At 37.8% G+C, this 19,488-nt stretch overlaps 1 protein-coding gene across 24 annotated transcripts in view; it reads left to right on the forward strand.

The window, feature by feature from the left end:
* MIA2 (MIA SH3 domain ER export factor 2) overlaps nucleotides 1-19,488 on the forward strand; it is a 117,753-nt gene that overhangs the window by 46,902 nt on the left and 51,363 nt on the right. For 15 of the 24 annotated variants that reach the window (XR_012415743.1, XR_012415744.1, XM_005561142.5 and 12 more), the window contains 5 exons: nucleotides 9,365-9,442; nucleotides 11,598-11,708; nucleotides 12,332-12,403; nucleotides 13,252-13,356; nucleotides 18,347-18,469. Coding sequence is in view for 21 of the 24 variants with exons in the window: in XM_005561142.5 (XP_005561199.3) it covers nucleotides 9,365-9,442; nucleotides 11,598-11,708; nucleotides 12,332-12,403; nucleotides 13,252-13,356; nucleotides 18,347-18,469 (489 nt within the window). In the remaining 3 variants the exon portion in view is untranslated. Of the gene's footprint in view, nucleotides 1-9,364; nucleotides 9,443-11,013; nucleotides 11,041-11,597; nucleotides 11,709-12,331; nucleotides 12,404-13,251; nucleotides 13,357-18,346; nucleotides 18,470-19,488 lie in introns of all 24 variants that reach the window. The other 9 variants (XR_012415742.1, XM_005561141.5, XM_005561143.5 and 6 more) reach the window with 1 other exon arrangement.

Below are 19,488 nucleotides of genomic sequence, written 5' to 3' on the forward strand. Positions count from 1 at the left end.
GTTTGTTTTTTGCCAATAACATACTTTTTTATATCCTGTAGTTTTATAATAAGTCTTAGTATCTGGTATGGTTAATTTACAGTTCTTGGCTATTATGAATAAAGTTACTGTGAACATTCTTCTACAAGTTTATTTTATTATTTTTTTTTTGTGGGCATGTATTTTCATTTCTCTTCAGTAAGTATTATTGGAATTGGTAAGTCATTAGGGCAGGTAGTATAGTTTAACTGTATAAGATAAGAAACCGGCCGAGCATGGTGGCTCACGCCTGTAATCCCAGCACTTTGGGAGGCTGAGGCGGGTCTATCATGAGGTCAGGAGATCAAGACCATCCTGGCTAACATGGTGAAACCCTGTCTCTACTAAAAACACAAAAAAATTAGCCAGGTGTGGTGGTGGGTACCTGTAGTTCCAGCTACTCGGGAGGCTGAGGCAGGAGAATGGTGTGAACCCGGGAGGCGGAGCTTGCAGTGCGCTGAGATGACACCACTGCACTCCATCCTGGGTGACAGAGCGAGACTCCCTCTCAAAAAAAAAAAAAAAAAGAAACCCTTCTGGCTATTTTTATCATTTTTTCTTTGTGTTTGGGTTTCAGCAGTGTTACTATGATTTGTCTGGGTGTGTTTTTTTTTTTTCTGTTTATCCTTATTGGGATTTATGATGCTTCTAGAATCTGTGGCTTAATGTCTTTTATTTGTTTAGTTTTTTTTTTTCTTGAGACAGTGTCTCTCTCTGTTGTCCAGGCTGCAGTACAGTGGTGTGTGATCTTGGCTCACTTCATCCTCCACTTCCTGGACCCAGGTGATCCTCCCACCTCAGCCTCCTGAGTATGGGACTACCGGCATGTGCCACCATGTCCAGCTAATTTTTAAAAATTTATTGTAGAGATGGGGTTTTGCCATGTTGCCCAGACTGGTCTCGAACTCCTGGGTTGAAGCAATCTTCTCGCCTTGGCTTCCTAAAGTGCTGGGATTACAGCTGTGAGCCACCGTGCTCTACCTTCTGTTAGTTTTGAAACGCTCTTGATTGTTACTTTTCCACATACTGTTTTTGCCCTTTTTTCTTCTTTCTTTCTGGGACTATAAAAATGGGTATTTTAACTTTTTGTTATTTCTTATCTGTCTCTTATGTTCTTTTCTGGGATTTCCATCTTTTTGTTTGCCCACACTTCAGTCTAGCCATGTTCTTCTTTAACTTCCATGTTACCAATTGTGTTCATTTATGTCTAATCGTCTTTTAAACCATCCATTGAGACCTTAATTTCATCTCTTGCCTTTTTCAGTTCTGCAGTTTTATTGTGGCTCTTTTTGTAGTTCTTTTTCTCTGGTACAGTACTATTTTTTAATTCCATTTACACATTATGCTCTCTTATTTTTGTTTTGTTTTGGTTTGGTTGTTTTTTGGAAACGGAGTCTCCCTCTGTCACCCAGGCTGGAGTGGAGTGCAGTAGAGCGACCTCGGCTCACTGCAGTCTCTGCCTCCCAGGTTTAAGTGATTCTCCTGCCTCAGCCTCCCAAGTAGCTGGGACTACAGGCACATGCTGCCATGCCTGGCTAATTTTTTATATTTTAGTAGAGACAGGTTTCACTGTGTTGCTCAAGCTGGTCTCAAACTCCTGAGCTCAGGCAATCCACCCGCCTCGGCCTCCCAAAGTACTGGCTTACAGGCATGAGCCACCACACCTGGCCTATGCTCTCATTTTATTTATTTATGTGTTATTTTTATTTTCTGATTTTCAGACACCTGCCGAGAAATGTGCTCTCCTGTTTTAATGTCTACGGCATTATCCAGTAGTCTGTTTCTGGTGCTCATTTTTTTCTCTTGTTTCTTAGTCAAGTCTTGTCCTCTTGAATGCCAGGTTATTTTATATCAGCTGTCAGTGATAATATAATAAAAATTATAGAGATAATTTTGAAGCTGTGGGTGCTGTCATCTCTCTTCAGTGAGGATTTACTATTGCTTTTCATAGGCAGCTAGGCTAGGGACATTAGAAATTTTAGATAACTATTTATTTGAATTTCTTTTTTGTAAAATAAGTTTTATTGTATATACTTAAGGTATAGAAATTTCAGATAACTTTGAGTTTCTTTTTTGTAAAATAAGTTTTATTTTATATATTTCAGGTATAAACATGTTGAGATACATATATAGTAAAATGGTTACTATAGTGAAACAAATTAACGTATTCTTTATCTCTCATAGTTACCCATTCCCTGCCCACCCACCCCCGAAGGGCAGCTGTAATGTACTCATTTAACAAAAATCCTGAATGCAATACGCTATTATTAACTATGGAACTCAGTTGACATCTTTTAACTTGTTCATCCCACATGTTTTCTTTTCTTTTGTTGAAACAGGGTCTCATTCTGTCACCCAGGCTGGGGTGCAGTGGCATGATCTTGGTTCATTGCAGCCTCTATCTCCTGGGCTCAAGTAATCCTCCCACCTCAGACTCCTGAGTAGCTGCGGCTACAGGCACATGATACATGTTTGCCTGATTTTTAAATTTCTTGTAGAGATGGGGTCTCCCTATGTTGCCCAGGACAGTCTCAAACTCCTGGGCTCAATGATCCTCTCGCCTCAGCCTCCCAAAGTGTTGGGATTACAGGCGTGAGCCAACATGCCCGGCCATATTTTCTACTTTGTATATTTTGACCTACATGTCTCTGTTTCCTCCCTCCCACCCAACACTGCTAACCACTGTTTTATTCTCTGTCTCTATCTATTTGACCTTTACAAAAATTTCGCATGTAAGTGAGATCATGCAATAGTTTTCTTTCTATGTATGACTTATTTTACTTAGCAAAATGCCTTCTAGGTCCATCCATGTTGTAACAAATGGCAGGATCTCCTTTTTATGGCTGAATAATATTCCATTGTAAATATATACCACAGTTTATTCATTTGTTCATTGATAGATACCTAGGTTGTCTCCATATTGACTACTGTGAATAATGCCGCAGTGAACATGGGCGTGAAGCTATCTGTACAAGGTGCCAGTTTCATTTTTTTCGGATAGATATCTGGAAGAAGGCTTGCTGGATATAGTAGCTCTATTTTAAATTTCTTTAGGAGTCTCCATACTATTTTCTATAATGACTGTACCAATCTACATCCCTGCCAATAGTGTACGTACGGCAAGCCTTCAATGTCCTTGATAGTTTCTTGAAAATTGACTTTAAGTGAAACAATGTATATACTGAACTCAGTTTTTTCCCCCTCATCAATGTTATAATGAAACAATGTTGAAGAAAACAATGTAATTCAAAGGACAAAGGACCTGCTCTATGCCTTTCTCTTTTCTTGTCTAGAAAAAAGGTTCTCTCTCTTTTTTTTTTTGTAACTTTTATTTTCAGTTCAGGGGTACAAGTGCAGATTTGTTACAAAGGTAAACTTGCGTCTTCGAGGTTTGTTGTATGAGGGTTCCCTTTTCTCCATAACTTCACAAATATTTGTCGTCTCACTTGTCTTTTTGGTAATAGCTATTCTAACAGATATACGGTAATATCTCATTGTGTTTTTGATTTGCATTTCCTTGATGATTGGTGGTGTTGAACACCATTTCACATAGTGTTGGCCATTTTTATGTCATCTTCAGAGAAATACCTAAGTCCTTTGCCTGTTTTTTAATCAGGTTATATGTTTGCTTGCTGTTGAGTTGTATGACGTCTTTTAAAATATTGAATATTAACCCCTTATCTGATATATTTTTTCTCAATCTGTAGGTTGCCTTTTTATTGTATTTACTTATGTATATTTTTATTTTTTTTACCTTGCAGCTTCGCCTCAAAGGAACTTTCATTTTATTGTTTCTTTTGCTGTGCAAAAGCTTTTTAGTTTGATGTAGTCCTGTTCACTTATTTTTTGCTTTTGTAGCCTAAGTTTTTGATGTGATATTCAATAAATTATTGTCAAGGCCAGTGTCAGGGAGCTTTTTCCCTGTGTTTTCTTTTAGGAGTTTTGTAGTTTCAGGTTTTATGTTTACGTCTTTTGTCCACTTTGAATTGATTTTTATGTATTGTATAAAATAAGACTTCAATTTCATTCTTTTGCATGTGAAATCCAGTTTTCTCAGTTCCATTTGTTGAAGAGACTATTCTTTCTGCATTGTGTATTCTTGGTGCCCTCTTGAAAATTTGACCATATCTGTTTGGATTTATTTCTGGGCTCTCTGTTCTGTTCCACTGGTCTGTGTATTTGTTTTTATACTGGCACCACACTGTTTTTATTACTACAGCTTTGGAATATAATTTAAAATCAGTCTGATGCTGCTAACTCTGTTTTTCTCAGAATTGCTTTGACTCTTTGGGATCTTTTGCTATTCCATATTTAGATTAAAAAAATTTCTGTGAAGAATGCCATTGAGATTTTGGCTGCCTTTCCATTTCTTTGTGTGCTCTTCAATTTCTTTCATCAATGTTTTATACTTTTTAGTGTATAGATCTTTCACCTCCTTGGTTGAATTTGTTCCTAAGTATTTTATTTTATTTTTTTGATGCTATGTAAATAGGATTGTTTTCTAGGTTTCTTTTTTGGCTAGGCCGTTATTTGTGTATAGAAATGACATAGTTTTGTTTTGATATTATATCCTGCATCTTTACTGAATTCAGTTGTTAGATCTGTATTTTTGATGACATCTTTTGGGTTTTCTACATATAGGATCATATCATCTGCAAACAGATAATTTTACTTTTCTGATTTGGATATCTTTTATCCTTCTCTTCCTTCTTTCCTTCTTTCCGTTTTTTTTTTTTTTTTTTTGAGACAGGGTCTCACTCTGTTGCCCAGGCTGGAGTGCAGCAGTGTGATCTCAGCTCACTGCAACTTCTACCTCCTGGGTTCAAGTGATTCTCCCACTTCAGCCTCCCAAATTGCTGGGATTGCAGGTGTGCACCACCATGCCTGGCTTTTTTTTTTTTTTTTTTTTTTGGATTTTTTGGTAAAGACAGGGTTTCACCATGTTGGACAGGCTGGTCTTGAACTCCTGACCTCAAGTGATCTGCCCACCTTGGCTTCCCAAAGTGTTGGGATTATAGGCATGAGCCACTGTACCAGGCCTTTTATTTCTTTTTCTTGTCTAATTGCTCTTGATAGTACTTCCAGTGCTATTTTGTTTTTGTTTTTTGAGACAAGGTCTCACGCTGTTGCCCAGGCTGGAGTGCAGTGGCATGGTCATGGCTCACTGGAGCCTCAGCCTTCCAGGTTCAGGTGTTTCTCCCACCTTAGCCTCCCAAGTAGCTGGGACTACAGGCGTGTGCCACCACGCTTGTGTTTTTTTTGTAGAGATGGTGTTTGGCCAAGTTGCCCAGGCTGGTCTCAAACTCTGGGGCTCAAGTGATCCGCTTGTCTCAGCCTCCCAAAGTGCTGGGATTACAGGTGTGAGCCACCGCACCCAGCCCTTCCAGTACTGTTTTGAATAGAAGTGTTGATTCTGGGCATCCTTGCTTTGTACCAGATCTTAGTGGAAAAGGTTTCAGTTTCTCCCCACTGATGATGATATTTGCTGTAAGTTTTTCATAAATGGCTTTTGTTATGTTGAGGAACTTTATTTCTTTTTATTTTTTCTTTTTATTTTTTTCATTATTTTTAAAATTTTGTTATTATTTATTTATTTATTTTTTTAAGATGGAGTCTTGCTCTTTCACCAGACTGGAGTGCAGTGGCGTGATCTCAGCTCACTGCAACTCTGCCTCCTGGGTTCAAGCAATTCTGCTTCAGCCTCCTGGGTAGTTGAGACTACAAGTGTGCCCCACTACACCCGGCTGATTTTTTTGTATTTTAGTAGAGATGGGGTTTCACCATGTTGGCTAGCATGGTCTTGATCTCCTGACCTTGTGATCTGCCTGCCTTGGCCTCCCAAAGTGCTGGGATTACAGGCATGAGCCACTATTATTTAATTTTTTGAGACAAGGTCTCACTTTGTTGCCCAGGATGGAGTGCAGTGGCATGCTCATGGCTCACTGCAGCTTCAACCTCCTGGGGTCAAGTGATTCTTCCACCTTAGCCTCGCTAGAGTAGCTAGGACTAGAGGTGTGTGCAACACCAAGCCTGGCTAATTTGTGTATTTTTGTTTAGATACTAGGTTTTGCCATGTTGCCCAGGCTGGTCTCAGACTCCTTAGACTTCCTAAAGTGTTGGGATTACAGGTATGAGCCACCACACCTGGCCAGAACTTTGTTTCTATACTTAAACTGTTAAGGGTTTTTTAAATCAAGAAATGATGTTGGGCTGGACGTGAGGGTGTGTGCCTATAGTCCCACCTACTTGGGAACCTGAGGTGGGAGGGTGGCTTGAGCCCAGGAATTCAAGTCCAACCTGGGCGACATAGTGAGAACCTATCTCTCAAAAGAAAAAAAAACATGGATGTTGAACTTTGTTGAATGTTTTTTTCTGTGTCAATTGGTATGATCATGTGGTTTTTGTCTTTTAGTCTGTGAATGTGATGTATCACATTAATTGATTTATATATATATATATATATATATATATATTTATTTATTTTTTGAGACGGAGTCTTGCTCTGTCACCCAGGCTGGAGTGCAGTGGCCGGATCTCAGCTCACTGCAAGCTCCGCCTCCCGGGTTCACGCCATTCTCCTGCCTCAGCCTCCCGAGTAGCTGGGACTACAGGCGCCCGCCTCCTCGCCCGGCTAGTTTTTTTTTTGTATTTTTTAGTAGAGACGGGGTTTCACCGTGTTAGCCGGGATGGTCTCTCGATCTCCTGACCTCGTGATCCGCCTGTCTCGGCCTCCCAAAGTGCTGGGATTACAGGCTTGAGCCACCGCGCCCGGCCTATATATATTTATTTTTATTTTTATTTTTTTTGAGATGGAGTCACTCTGTCACCCAGGCTGGAGTGGAATGGCGCAATATCAGCTCACTGCAACCTCCGCCTCCCAGGTTCAAGTGATTCTTTGGCCTCAGCCACCTGAGTAGCTAGGACTACAGGTGCCTGGCTAATTTTTGTATTTTTTAGTAGAGACAGGGTTTCACCATGTTGGCCAGGATGGTCTGGAACTCCTGACCTTGTGATCCGCCTGCCTCGGCCTCCCAAAGTGCTGGGATTACAGGCGTGAGCCACTGTGCCTGGCTGATTTGCATATATTAAACTGGCTTTGCATGCCAAGGATACATCCCACTTGATCACAATGCATAATCTTTTTGATGTATTGTTAATTTCAATTTGCTGATATTTTATTTAGGATTTTTGCATCAGTGTTTATCAGAGATATTGACCTCTAGGTTTGTTTGTTTATTTGTTTTTTGTGATTTCTTGGTCTGGCTTAGGTATCACAGTGATGCTGAACTCAAAATGTGTTAGGAAATATTCCCTCCTGTTGTTTTTCTTGGAAGAGTTTAAGAAGTATTGGTAATAATTCTACTTTGAAAATTTGGTAAAATTCAGCCATGAAGCCATCTCTTCCTGGACTTTTCTTTGTTGGGAGGTCAGATTACTGTAATAACAGATGGAGATATTTGGAAGCGGGGCCTCAGTTCAGAGGATTAGTCTGTTTTTGGTTTCGACTTTGTTAGAAGGTAGGCAGGTTTTTTTTTTTTTTTTCTTCTTTGTTTTTTGAGACAGTCTTGCTATGTCACTCGGGCTGGAGTGCAGTGGCATGATCTTGGCTCACTGCAACTTCTGCCTCCTGGACTCAAGTGATTCTTGTGCCTCAGCCTCCTGAATAGCTGGGATTACAAGCACACATCACCACGCCCAGCAAATTTTTGTATTTTTAGTAGAGACAGAGTTTAACCATGTTGCCTAGGCTGGTCTTGAACTCCTGATCTCGTGATCCTTGTGATCCGGGCTCCCAAAGTGCTGGGATTACAGGTGTGAGCCACTGCGCCCATCCAAGGTACCAGTTTTGCTTGGTAAGGATATTAATTTCCTTTTATTGCTGTAACAAATTACTGCAAACCTAGTGCTGTGAAACAACACACATTTATTCTCTTACAATTTTGAAGGTCAGAAGTCTAGAACTAATCTTTTAAAAATTATTTTGTTGTAGAGATGGGATCTCACTATGTTTCCCAGGCTGGCCTTGAACTCTTGGCCTCAAGTAACCCTCCCCCCTTGGCCTCCCAAAGTGCTGCGATTACAGACATGAGCTACCATACCCAGCCTTAAAACCAATGTTAGGGGCAGAAATTAAGATAGCAGCAAGTCTGTTTCTTTATGCAATGTTCTAGGATAGAATCTGTGTTTTGTCTCTTATATGGAGTCTACCAACATTCCTTGGCTCATAACTACATCACCCCAATTCCTGCTTCTATCTTCATATCATATCACTTTTTTCTAAGTTTGGTTCTCTTGCCTCCTCCTTATAAGGACCCCTGGCATTATATTGGGCCCACCAAAATAATTCTGGATGCTCTTTCCATCCTAAGATCCTTTATCACACCTGGACATTCTGGGGTAGAATATCTTTGGACAGGTCATTGTTTAGCCAAGGACAGGGTTCATCCGAGTTGGCAGGTCTTGAACTCCAAGTTTTTTTTCTCAGCTTCGATTCTCCTGAAATCTCTGCTGAGTTTCTTAGCCCATCAGCCTCTTCTTCTAGGAGGAATAGACATGCCAAATACTAGACTTGCCTTTCTGGGGATTCCCACTCCTCTCACAAATTCTCACTGTTTTGATAGCTTTCTGAGGCTTTCAGACAGATACTGTTTTGTTTTGTTTTTTTAAGTATTTTCATCAAGCTTTTCTTGTTCTTGCCAGAAAGGTGGATCCAGAACAACCTAGTCTTCAATTTAATCACTTTTTTTTGGAATAATTGAAGTGCATTTTGCCAAATGTTATAGCATTATGTCTTTTATTGTTCTTTTCATTTTTGGATGGCTGTTCCCTACCTTTTATAGATTTTTATATTCCCCACTTGCTTTATTTGTTGTATGGTATGAATTAAAAGTGAAAAGTTTTGATGGTCAGTTACTATAAATTTCTCTTTAATGAATAGGCTTAAAGAAAGGGTTTACTTGTTGTGGCCATAATTAGACAGCTTACATAAAAATACGCTCTTCGAGTAAATCTTTGGATAATCTTTAGTACAATCTTACCATTAGAATTTTAACCTCATTTTTAGTAAAAGATGCTAATATGAGTTATAGTCCTATGTTCTCTGAGAAGCAGACTTTACTCTTACAGGTGAAGTTCTGACATTTGTTGCCTGAGCTAGTCGTCTGTGATGTGTTAGCTGCTCTGGCATTGTTATAGTGGTCAGATTTGAAAAACTTAAAGCTAAGTAAATCCAAGTAAACTTAACGTACATGTGGAAATGGATTCTGTCTGCTTCTTAGGCATCTATCCAGACAAGATTTAGAATAAAATTGGTAGAGTTTTTACTTGTGCTGTTGCTTTGTTTCAGTATGAAGGCTATGAAGTAGAGTCATCTTTAAAGGATGCCAGTTTTGAGAAGGAGGCAACAGAAGCACAAAGTTTGGAGGTAAAAAATCAAATGCTATAATTTAAAAGCTGGGGAAAAAATACTAAATAACAAAAACTTTAAAAATGTGTCGTCTGAAAACTAACTGTTTGAAAGAAATGTGAAAGAGCATCTCTGGATGTTAAAACTTAAGAAGAAAATTAATATAGGAAATGGGACAATAGTAGGTAGCATAAAATATTATAAAAATTTGAGCTTTTATTGCTAACTTGTTTTGAGTCAGGCATGTTTATGGTCAAGGAATCAGGAGCTATATAGAAACTTCATTCTGTCATTCCTGGGAAATGTATTAAGGTGATCATTCCTTTTTTGACTCAATTTGCTCTAGAAAGGAGAAATAGGGTTCATTTTTACAAACTTAGGAATAGTTGGCAACAAGAACTTACGTAAATTATGACAGTATTTGCCTTTACTTTTATCTTGAGGATATTAAGAGCTAACTAGAATTAGGCCAGAGGCTTATGTTGTAAGTAATGGTCCGTTGGTAAATGTTTAACAACTTTTTTTAAAAAAGCAGCCTTACTTGTAGCCATTTGCTGAGTTCTGTAGTATGAATACTTCCACCATGGCCAGTTTCAAGCTACCAACATGATGTCACTGAATAAGGAGTCTGGGAAGATAATGCTTAAAGTAGGCTTTCCTGAGCCAAGTGTGATTTGGTTAATTTTAAGGAAGGAAAGTATGGTAATTTGTAATTTAGCTAAACTAAGACAGATTAGGGTAAGTGATGGGAATGCCTTACTACTGTTTAGATATGGACGTCTTGTAAAAAGCAGAGTAGTGACAAAGGATAGCAGAGGACCCCTGCATCTGCAAATATTAAAATAGAAAACAGTAGACCTTGTACCTTTGATAAGTGTCCAGTACGGTGTGGCAGTTCTCAATCACTGCTGTCCGTAATCATCAGAAACTCTTATGTGTTATGATTCAGAATTTTCTAGTAGAGTCCAAAGGAAGTTATAAATTGGATTCTAAATAAGTTTCTTGATATTTTCTTCACTTGTTGTCTGTTACTGTCTTCAAGAAGTTGTTGAAATTATATTTTATTTGCTGACTCTCTGTCTTAACTACTCTCCCAGTAGTAATTTATTAGTTTGATAAAAGAATTTTAGAAGGCATTTGGCATGATAACAGAAGAGCAAAAAGTAGGTAGCAAAGACATTTACTCAAGCTTCATAATATTGAGGATAAATATTACACACCAATTTATTTTCAAGGTAATGAATTATAGGAGTAAAATTTTCTGAATTTTTAGCTGCATTCAATATTTTGGAAAATCTTCAATTTTAGTAATTTTTTAGCATGGTATTTTCAGTAATAGTAATCATAATTGAATTCAAACTATAATGTAATGCAATTAAAAAAATATGATAGCTGAATCTGTAGATAAAATCAAACCAATAGAGTAATTTTGAATCAGGTCAGGGAATTCCTGTAATGAAATAGTCAAATTTGGGGTAATATGTATAAACAAGTTTTTAAATCACTGTAATGTAGTATGTATTTGTTCTGCTTTTATTTTGGCCTGCATTAAAATCTTTGAATCTTTTGGTTTATTTTTCTTTAACAAGTTTGTTGAAGGATCACAAATATCAGAAGTATGTTTATTATAGTATTTAAAATCCAGTTGGAATAATCCAATAACGAATCATTTTAAATTAAAAAGGTCATAGAAAATAGGTCTTAATTCAATGTGGAATATTATCATGAAGCAGCGTTGATGGTTTTTTAGTTGATTTTTTATGTCATGCCTTTAATTATATTAAATTAGCTTTATTTCTCATTTTTTTCTTTATAATGGTTTTAAGCAGAGGTTGGCAAACTGTGCCTAGTGGGCCACTTTTTTGTAATAAAAAATTGTATTGGAACACAGCCATGCTCATTCATTTAGGTATTGCTTTTGTTTCTCACTGCAATGGCATAGTTGAGTAATTGCGACAAAGACTGCATGGCCTATGAGCCTAAAATATTTATTCCCGGGCTGTTTACAGAAGTTTGCTGACCACTGCTACAGTTGCTGTTATTTTGATATTATAAAAATGAGCAAATTTATAAATGAAAGTTATTTAACTTACAGTACATATTTTTGATTATGCTCATCTGATTTTCTCTAATGAAAAATTCTTATATCTCTAAAGTTCGCTTTCTCTCTTAGGCAACCTGTGAAAAGCTGAACAGGTCCAAGTCTGAACTTGAGGATGAAATATTCTGTCTAGAAAAAGAGTTAAAAGAAGAGAAATGTAAACATTCTGAACAAGATGAATTGGTAGGGCTTTTTTATTTGAGGAGAATATAAGAAAAAGAAAGTTACTGAGCTTTAAAAAATTAATGTGATAGTGGTTAAAGTATTACATTTTTGTAAAAAATGTAAAGAATACAGAAGGTTGTAGGGAGCAAAATTTTCTAGAGCCACTTTTTTCACTTCCCCCTAGATGTTACTGTGTTAAATTTCTTGCATATTTTTATAGAAAATTTCTGTATGTACTATGCAAGTAGCTCATGTAAATAAAAACTGAATAATCGTGTACATAGTATATATTTGTAATTACTTAACATGTATATTAACATTATAACTTTTTCTTTTAAAAAAACCTATCTTAATGAAAATCTTGATGTATATGAGATTATTTAGTAAAACATGTTAGTGGACTTATCTTGAGCCTATATAACTTAAATGTTATGAAATATTAAAGTTGATACGAGATATTATAGTTATGTAATGTTCATATAAAATCCCTTTAAGCATATGGCTAAATAAACTGAGAAGGTTTCTTAATTTGAGCTGTCGCTTATGGAGCAAAAGTGTTAGGTTAATAGTATATCTAATATTTATGGCATTTTGGAAACTAGAGTTTAGTAAATATTTATTGCCTGATACTGTCTTTCTAGATGGCGGATATTTCTAAAAGGATACAGTCTCTAGAAGATGAGTCAAAATCCCTCAAATCACAAGTAGCTGAAGTAAGTTGAATTAGTCTGGTAGGTCTGTTGCTTTTGAAAATCATTTTAATTTAATTTTTTTAAATTAAGAAATAAGATATAATAGTAGAATTTGAGATATAGGGGATCCCAGATATGTATTATTATTATTATTTTTTAATAATACCTAAATGAATGAGCATGGCTTTGTTGCCCAGGCTGGAGTACAGTGGCATGATCTTGGCTCACTGCAACCTCCACCTCCTGGGTTCAAGCAATTCTCCTGCCTTAGCTTCCTGAGTAGCTGGGATTACAGGCATGCGCCACCACACCCGGCTAAGTTTTGTATTTTTAGTGGAGACGGGGTTTTGCCATGTTGGCCAGGCTGGTCTTGAACTCCTGAGCTTAAGTGATCAGCCCACCTCGGCCTCCCAAAGTGCTGGGATTATAGGCATGAGCGAACGCACCCAGCTTGTATTTTCTTTTTTACATGAACTACTTCAGAAAAGTTCATCTTTTCAATGGATAAGTGTTTGTTGAGCTATTACTATACATTGAGGACTGGTTGCTTGATACTTAACATTAATAGACAAAAAAGTCCCCAGGAAGCTTAAATTTTAGTAGGGGAGACAGAACAAATAGTTATCAAAATTTGCTGCACAGTACATAGAAAGTTACAAGAGGTTTGTCCAAGGTCACATCGTAGCAAGTTAGTGGGAGAGGCAGGACTAGACCGCAATTCTAGACAAGCCTTTTTTCTGCTACACCATGCTGCCTCTGCTGTTAATATTGGCATGGTTTTGCCTTTGTTTAATTCTGTGTTCTAGGGAGTATGTGTAAAGATGTGTATTAAATTAATTGTTACAAACGATATTTTTTGTTTTACTTAGGCCAAAATGACCTTCAGGATATTTCAAATGAATGAAGAACGACTGAAGATAGCAATAAAAGATGCTTTGAATGAAAATTCTCAATTGCAGGAACGTGAGAAACAGGTTTGTGTTCTGTAGGGACTCTTCAACTTGTGAATATGTAATTATAAATATTCTTGGCATCCTCATGACTGACCCATACTAGGGACAAGTGTAGGCTTTTCCTTGAGAGTACGAGAGTAGGACAGTCTCCCTTACGTATTTCAGTGTCTGTCTCTTTTGTATAGCATACCAAAGTGTATACTTTTGGCAGCCTCTACCCCCAGGACAGGGAAAGTAAGCCAGGGCATTTAGCATTTTGGTAATCATAACCAACTTAAAACCAGACTGAACGGGTACAGAGAATGCGAGTGAGGATTATTGAAGTTATAGATCTGGGGCCTAAAGATAGAAGCAGTTCTGGCGGCAGATCACATGAGGAGGTGGCATTTGCCCTGTTTCTCGCCCACATACATAGATACTCCTAGGTATATTTCTTCTTCTGCTTTGCCAATATAATTGGAACTTTTCAGTGGGAAAATTTTTCAGTGATTAAGTTATTTTTTTTTATTTTTATTTTTTTTGAGACAGAGTCTCGCTCTGTCGCCCAGGCTGGAGTGCAGTGGCCGGATCTCAGCTCACTGCAAGCTCCGCCTCCCGGGTTTACGCCATTCTCCTGCCTCAGCCTCCCGGGTAGCTGGGACTACAGGCGCCCGCCACCTCGCCCGGCAATTTTTTGTATTTTTTAGTAGAGACGGGGTTTCACCGTGTCAGCCAGGATGGTCTCGATCTCCTGACCTCGTGATCTGCCCGTCTTGGCCTCCCAAAGTGCTGGGATTACAGGCTTGAGCCACCGCGCCTGGCCCGATTAAGTTATTATAATTATCCAAATATTACTCACACCAGAGCCACATGGTTTGTTGTTGTTGTTGTTGTTTTTTTTTTTTTTTTTTTTTTTTTTTTTTTTTTTTTTAAGACGGAGTCTCACTCTGTTGCCAGGCTGGAGTGCAGTTGTGTGATCTTGGCTCATTGCAACCTCTGCCTCCCAGGTTCAAGCAATTCTCCTGCCTCAGCCTCCTGAGTAGCTGGGACTACAGGCGTGTGTACAGGCACGCGCTTCTATGCCCAGCTAATTTTTGTATTTTTAGTGGAGACGGGGTTTCACCATGTTGACCAGGATGGTCTCGATCTCTTGACCTCATGATCCGCCCGCCTCGGCCTCCAAAAGTGCTAGGATTATAGGCGTGAGCCACTGCACCTGGCCTCGTGGTTTGTTCTTATTACATATTCTGTCTTATTCAATATTTTCCTTAGAGTTAATAATTGTTTTGTTTCTTGTATACTTACCTGGTTCATCTGTACACTGTCTTCTAGAGATACAGGTATCTTATTCATGCCTTCAAATGCTTTGTTTAATATGTTAATTTCGTTTTCTTTTTCTTGAAGCAGTTTTTTTCTCGGGCCTCTCCTGGTTTAATAAGAACTTATTCTGTAGGTGTGTGTTCTGTTCTGTGTCCCGAGATTTCACTTCACCCCCATCCTAAAGATTCCTCGTCTTTCTCCTGTGTTAGATCTTCTATTTCCCATATCTAAGCTCTTTTGTGGTTAATTCTTTTGGTTAACTTTCTGAGGAAGAGGTATAGGAAGTAATTTTTTAAGAACTTACACGCCTGGAAATGTCTTGCTTCTCATACTTCTTGATATTTTGGTTGAATATATTCTGGGTTGGCATATTTTTTTTTCCTCAAAATTTTGACACTGTCACTCCATTGTCTTGACTTTCCAGTATTGCTTTTAATAAGTCAGAAGCTATTCAGATAATTGGATATATTTGGTAATCTGCTTTTTTCCTCCCTGGAAGCTTTTAATATCTTTTTATTGTTTCCTCTTCTCTGAAATTATGGATCATTACACATCTCTTGACCTCATGATCTACCCGCCTTGGCCTCCCTAAGTGCTGGGATTACAGGTGCGAGCCACCGTGCCTGGCCACTGGCGGGGTTTTCTTTTGTTTTGTTTTGTTTTGTTTTTTGTTGTTTTTTTGTTTTTGAGACGGAGTCTCGCCTTGCTGATCAGGCTGGAGTGATCTTGGCTCACTGCAACTTCCGCCTCCTGGGTTCAAGTGATTCTCCTGCCTCAGCCTCCCAAGCTGGGATTATAAGCGTCTGCCACCACGCCCGGCTAATTTTTTGTATTTTTACTAGAGATGGGGTTTCACCATGTTGGCCAGGCTGGTCTTGAACTCCTGACCTCAGGTGATCCACTCGCCTCGGCCTCCCAAAGTGCTGGGATTACAAGCGTGAGCCATTGCACCCAGCTGTTGGCGGGCTTTTCTACAGGATATTCTGGTTAGAGTATTTATTTTCTTTTTTTTCTTTTTTTTTTTTTGAGACAGAGTCTCACTTTGTCACCCAGTCTGGAGTTCAGGGCGCTATCTCGGCTCACTGTAACCTCTGCTGCCTGGGTTCAAGTGATTCTCCTGCCTCAGCCTCCCAAGTAGCTGGGATTACAGGCATGCACCACCACATCTGGCTAATTTTTGTGTTTTTGGTAGAGATGGGGTTTCACCATGTTGGCCAGGTTGGTCTTGAACTCTTGACCTCAAGTGATCTGCCTGCCTTGGCCTCCCAGAGTGCTGGGATTACAGGCAGGAACCACTGCGCCTGGCCAGGTTAGGGTATTTATAATTGGAGGATTCTCAGTTGTTGGTATCTGACGACCGTTTGCACGGGGATGAGTCCTCCACATTTCCCATTTGGGAGATGTAAGCCTATTTGCCAACAGTCTTGCAACTCAGTCAGGTAAAGAGTGCTGGTGTCTGACTGTTCAGTAAGTCAGTTTCCTCTCAGTACTTTTATGTTTTCAGTATGTTATTTCCACCTTCACCTGGATAGATGTCCCAGAGTCTCAGGTTCTACCTCTCCAAAGAATAACCCAGTAGGGTTTTGTGTGTGTGTGTGTGTGTTTGTGTGTGTGTGTGTGTGTGTGTGTGTGTAAGAGACAGAGATAGAGAATGAATGAGAGAATAAGAATGTGTATATATTTATGTCATGGGAGGCTTTCCAACTGCTTTTTATACAGACTTTTGGCCAGTCCTCCTTTTTTCCAATCCTGCTTATTTTCCCTACTATTTGTGCCTTCAAATCATGAGTCTTTCTGGGGTATATCAAATCAGCCTACTTTTGGGTGTTCCTACGTTCTGGCTTAGATTTTAGTTCTTTCTAGTAGGTTGAGTCTTTTTATCACACTTCCATCTCTTTCCATTTTCTACTTCTACAATTATCTTTTGTCTCATCTCCTATTCTTTTTTCCTCGTGGGTTTATGCGTTTGAAAAAAATAATCTGTTTTCTGCCATTTTAATAGATTTGAGTAGAAAGTGGTGGTAAACCCCGTGTTAAATTTGCCATGTTATGATCAATAGTTACCTTTTCCACCTTGGAAAATATTTCACCTAGATTAGTCTTACTCTTTACAACTGCTTTCATCTAACTCCCTTGTAATAATCAAAGTTCTTGAAACAAACTGTATTCACTGATGCCATGTTCTAATACACTCCTTCTCTCATGTTTTAATACTGCATACTGTGTACTCAAGTCTCTTTATTGCCTCATGAGAGATGACCTAATCACCAAATGTGAATTGTTTCCTGAATTCTCATTTGTTTTTACCTGTATCATCTGATTCTGTTATATATACATAGAAAAGGGTTACTTTTCATGTGTTAGGAAATATGCTAATGAAGCCTTAGTTTTGCAGAGAAATCCAATAATTACTGTTTGGTAGAACATAGTTTCAAAGACTGAATAAATTTAGACTTTTTCATATATATGAGCCATTTCTTTTGTGAATTGCCCGCTCAGTCTTTTTTTTTCTTTGCCTATTTTTCTTATTGAGGTCTAAGAGCTCCTTGCATGCTAAGGTTATTAACCTTCTGCTACAAATGTTACGAGAATACTTTCTTGGTGGGGTGCAGTGGGTCACACCTGTAATCCCAGTGATTTGGAAGGTCCAGGTGGGAGGATCACTTGAGGCCAGGAGTTCAAGATCAGTCTGAGCAACAGAGCAAGACCCTGATTCTACAAAAAATAAAAATAAAAAAATTAGCAGGGTATGGTGACATGTGTTTGTAGTCTAGTTGCTTGGGAAGCTGAGGTGAGAGAATATCTTGAGCCCAGTAGTTAAGATTGTGGTCCAGTTTGAATGAGAGAATGAGACCCTGCCTCTAAAAAAAAAAAAAAAAAAAAAAAAAAAAAAAGAATTCCTTTCTAGTTATTTGTCTTTAAATTTCATTTGTGTTATATTTGATTTGTGAAGCTTTTAAGCTTTATATAGTCAAGTCTGCCTTTTATGATGATCTTTACTTTTTGTCATGTTCAGAAAGGCTTTCCTTTCCTGTATATGTAGTATACGTAGTAGAATATATGTAGTGTATGTAGTAGAATATACTTTCCTGTATACGTCGTATATGTAGTAGAATACTGTTTGTGCAGAATCTGGTCTGTTCTAGATTAATGTTATTATTATTATTTTTTCTTTGAGATGGAGTCTCTTTCTGTTGCCAGGCTGGAGTGCGGTGGCACAATCTCAGCTCACTGCAACCTCTGCCTCCTGGGTTCAAGTGATTCCACTGCCTCAGCTTCCCGAGTAGCTGGGACTACAGGCATGTGTCACCACGCCCAGCTAATTTTTGTATTTTAGTAGAGACGGGGTTTCACCATGTTGGCCAGGCTGGTGGTATTTCTAAAGATTAGTTATTTTAAGTACAAAATTGCACAATGATTTAAAAAATAAATTTTAATGCAAGTAAGGCATGACATTTTATATGGGATATGAGGAACGGTAAGAAATGATCAAATCTAAGATATGTATAACTCAGAAAACCTTTATTTGATATAAATATATGATATAAACTAGTTGAAGAATGTGTGTGTTATTTTACACTACCCCATTTTGAAAGTTCTTTGAAAACAGGAGCCATGTCTTTCTTTTTTAAGTGGCTACACAGTGCCTTCTTAGTATCTTTTAATGATTCACTTATGTAATGAGTTGCATTTTTAAAATTTTCATTTTCAGCTTTTGCAAGAAGCTGAAGTATGGAAAGAACAAGTGAGTGAACTTAATAAACAGAAAATAACATTTGAAGACTCCAAAGTACACGCAGAACAGGTTCTAAATGATAAAGAAAATCACATCAAGGTAAATGGCTCTACTGGTTTTAGTGACCAAGTTGGCTAGAATTTTACACTAACTCTGAAGTTTGAAAACTAGTTTTTAGCAGCTTTTATTTTCACAACATATTTTTATAACGTATTTGGCCAGATTTTCAAATGTTTCTTGAATACTTACATATTTGCAGTATGTACATGCACATACACACATACATACTTATATGAATATTCTGTGTGTCCTGTTTTCTTCTCTGTATTTTAGCCTAGGTATTTAATAAAGAAATAAAAATAATGGTTTTTACTGTTTCTCTTCAGGATGCTATCTGCTCCTGTTAGGAGGTTGGAAGAGTTTGAGAAATTGGACACATATTTATATATATTAATTGAATATCTTTAACTGGTGTATGTACTTTCATGGAGAGGAATACTTTTAAAAAATAAATTTAATTGAAACTTGACTGTAATTGTAGGAATAAAATAATCGATATTACGCTTTGGATTTTTTGACTTTTTTCATTTCCTACTCATTTAAAAAGTCTTAATGCTGGTAAATACAGATACTCACGTGTATCAAATACTATGTAAAGCTAATGTTCTATAATTTACACAGTGATGTTGTCATATTGAAAGTGATGGATTTATGCTAGTTATATTGCTGCTAAGAATATTTTCAAAATTCCAGCTTTCTTTTATTCAGAATTTGGCACACACACACACATATATTTAGTACATAATATATATTATATATAAAAATATATATTAAATATATAATATATATAATATGTATACTTATATGTATATAAAGTCCTATATATATATAAATTATATATATATAAAGTAAATATGTGTGTGTGTGTATATATATATTTTTTGGAGACAGAGTTTCAATCTTGTTGCCCAGGCTGGAGTGCAATGGCACCATCTCAGCTCACTGCAACCTCTGCCTCCTGTGTTAAAGTGATTCTCCTGCCTCAGCCTCCTGAGTAGCTGGGACTACAGGCATGTGCCAATATGCCTGGCTAATTTTTTTGTATTTTTGGTAAAGAC

The sequence above is a fragment of the Macaca fascicularis genome, chromosome 7 (assembly GCF_037993035.2).
Source record: "Macaca fascicularis isolate 582-1 chromosome 7, T2T-MFA8v1.1".
NCBI classification, from domain to species: Eukaryota; Metazoa; Chordata; class Mammalia; order Primates; family Cercopithecidae; genus Macaca; species Macaca fascicularis.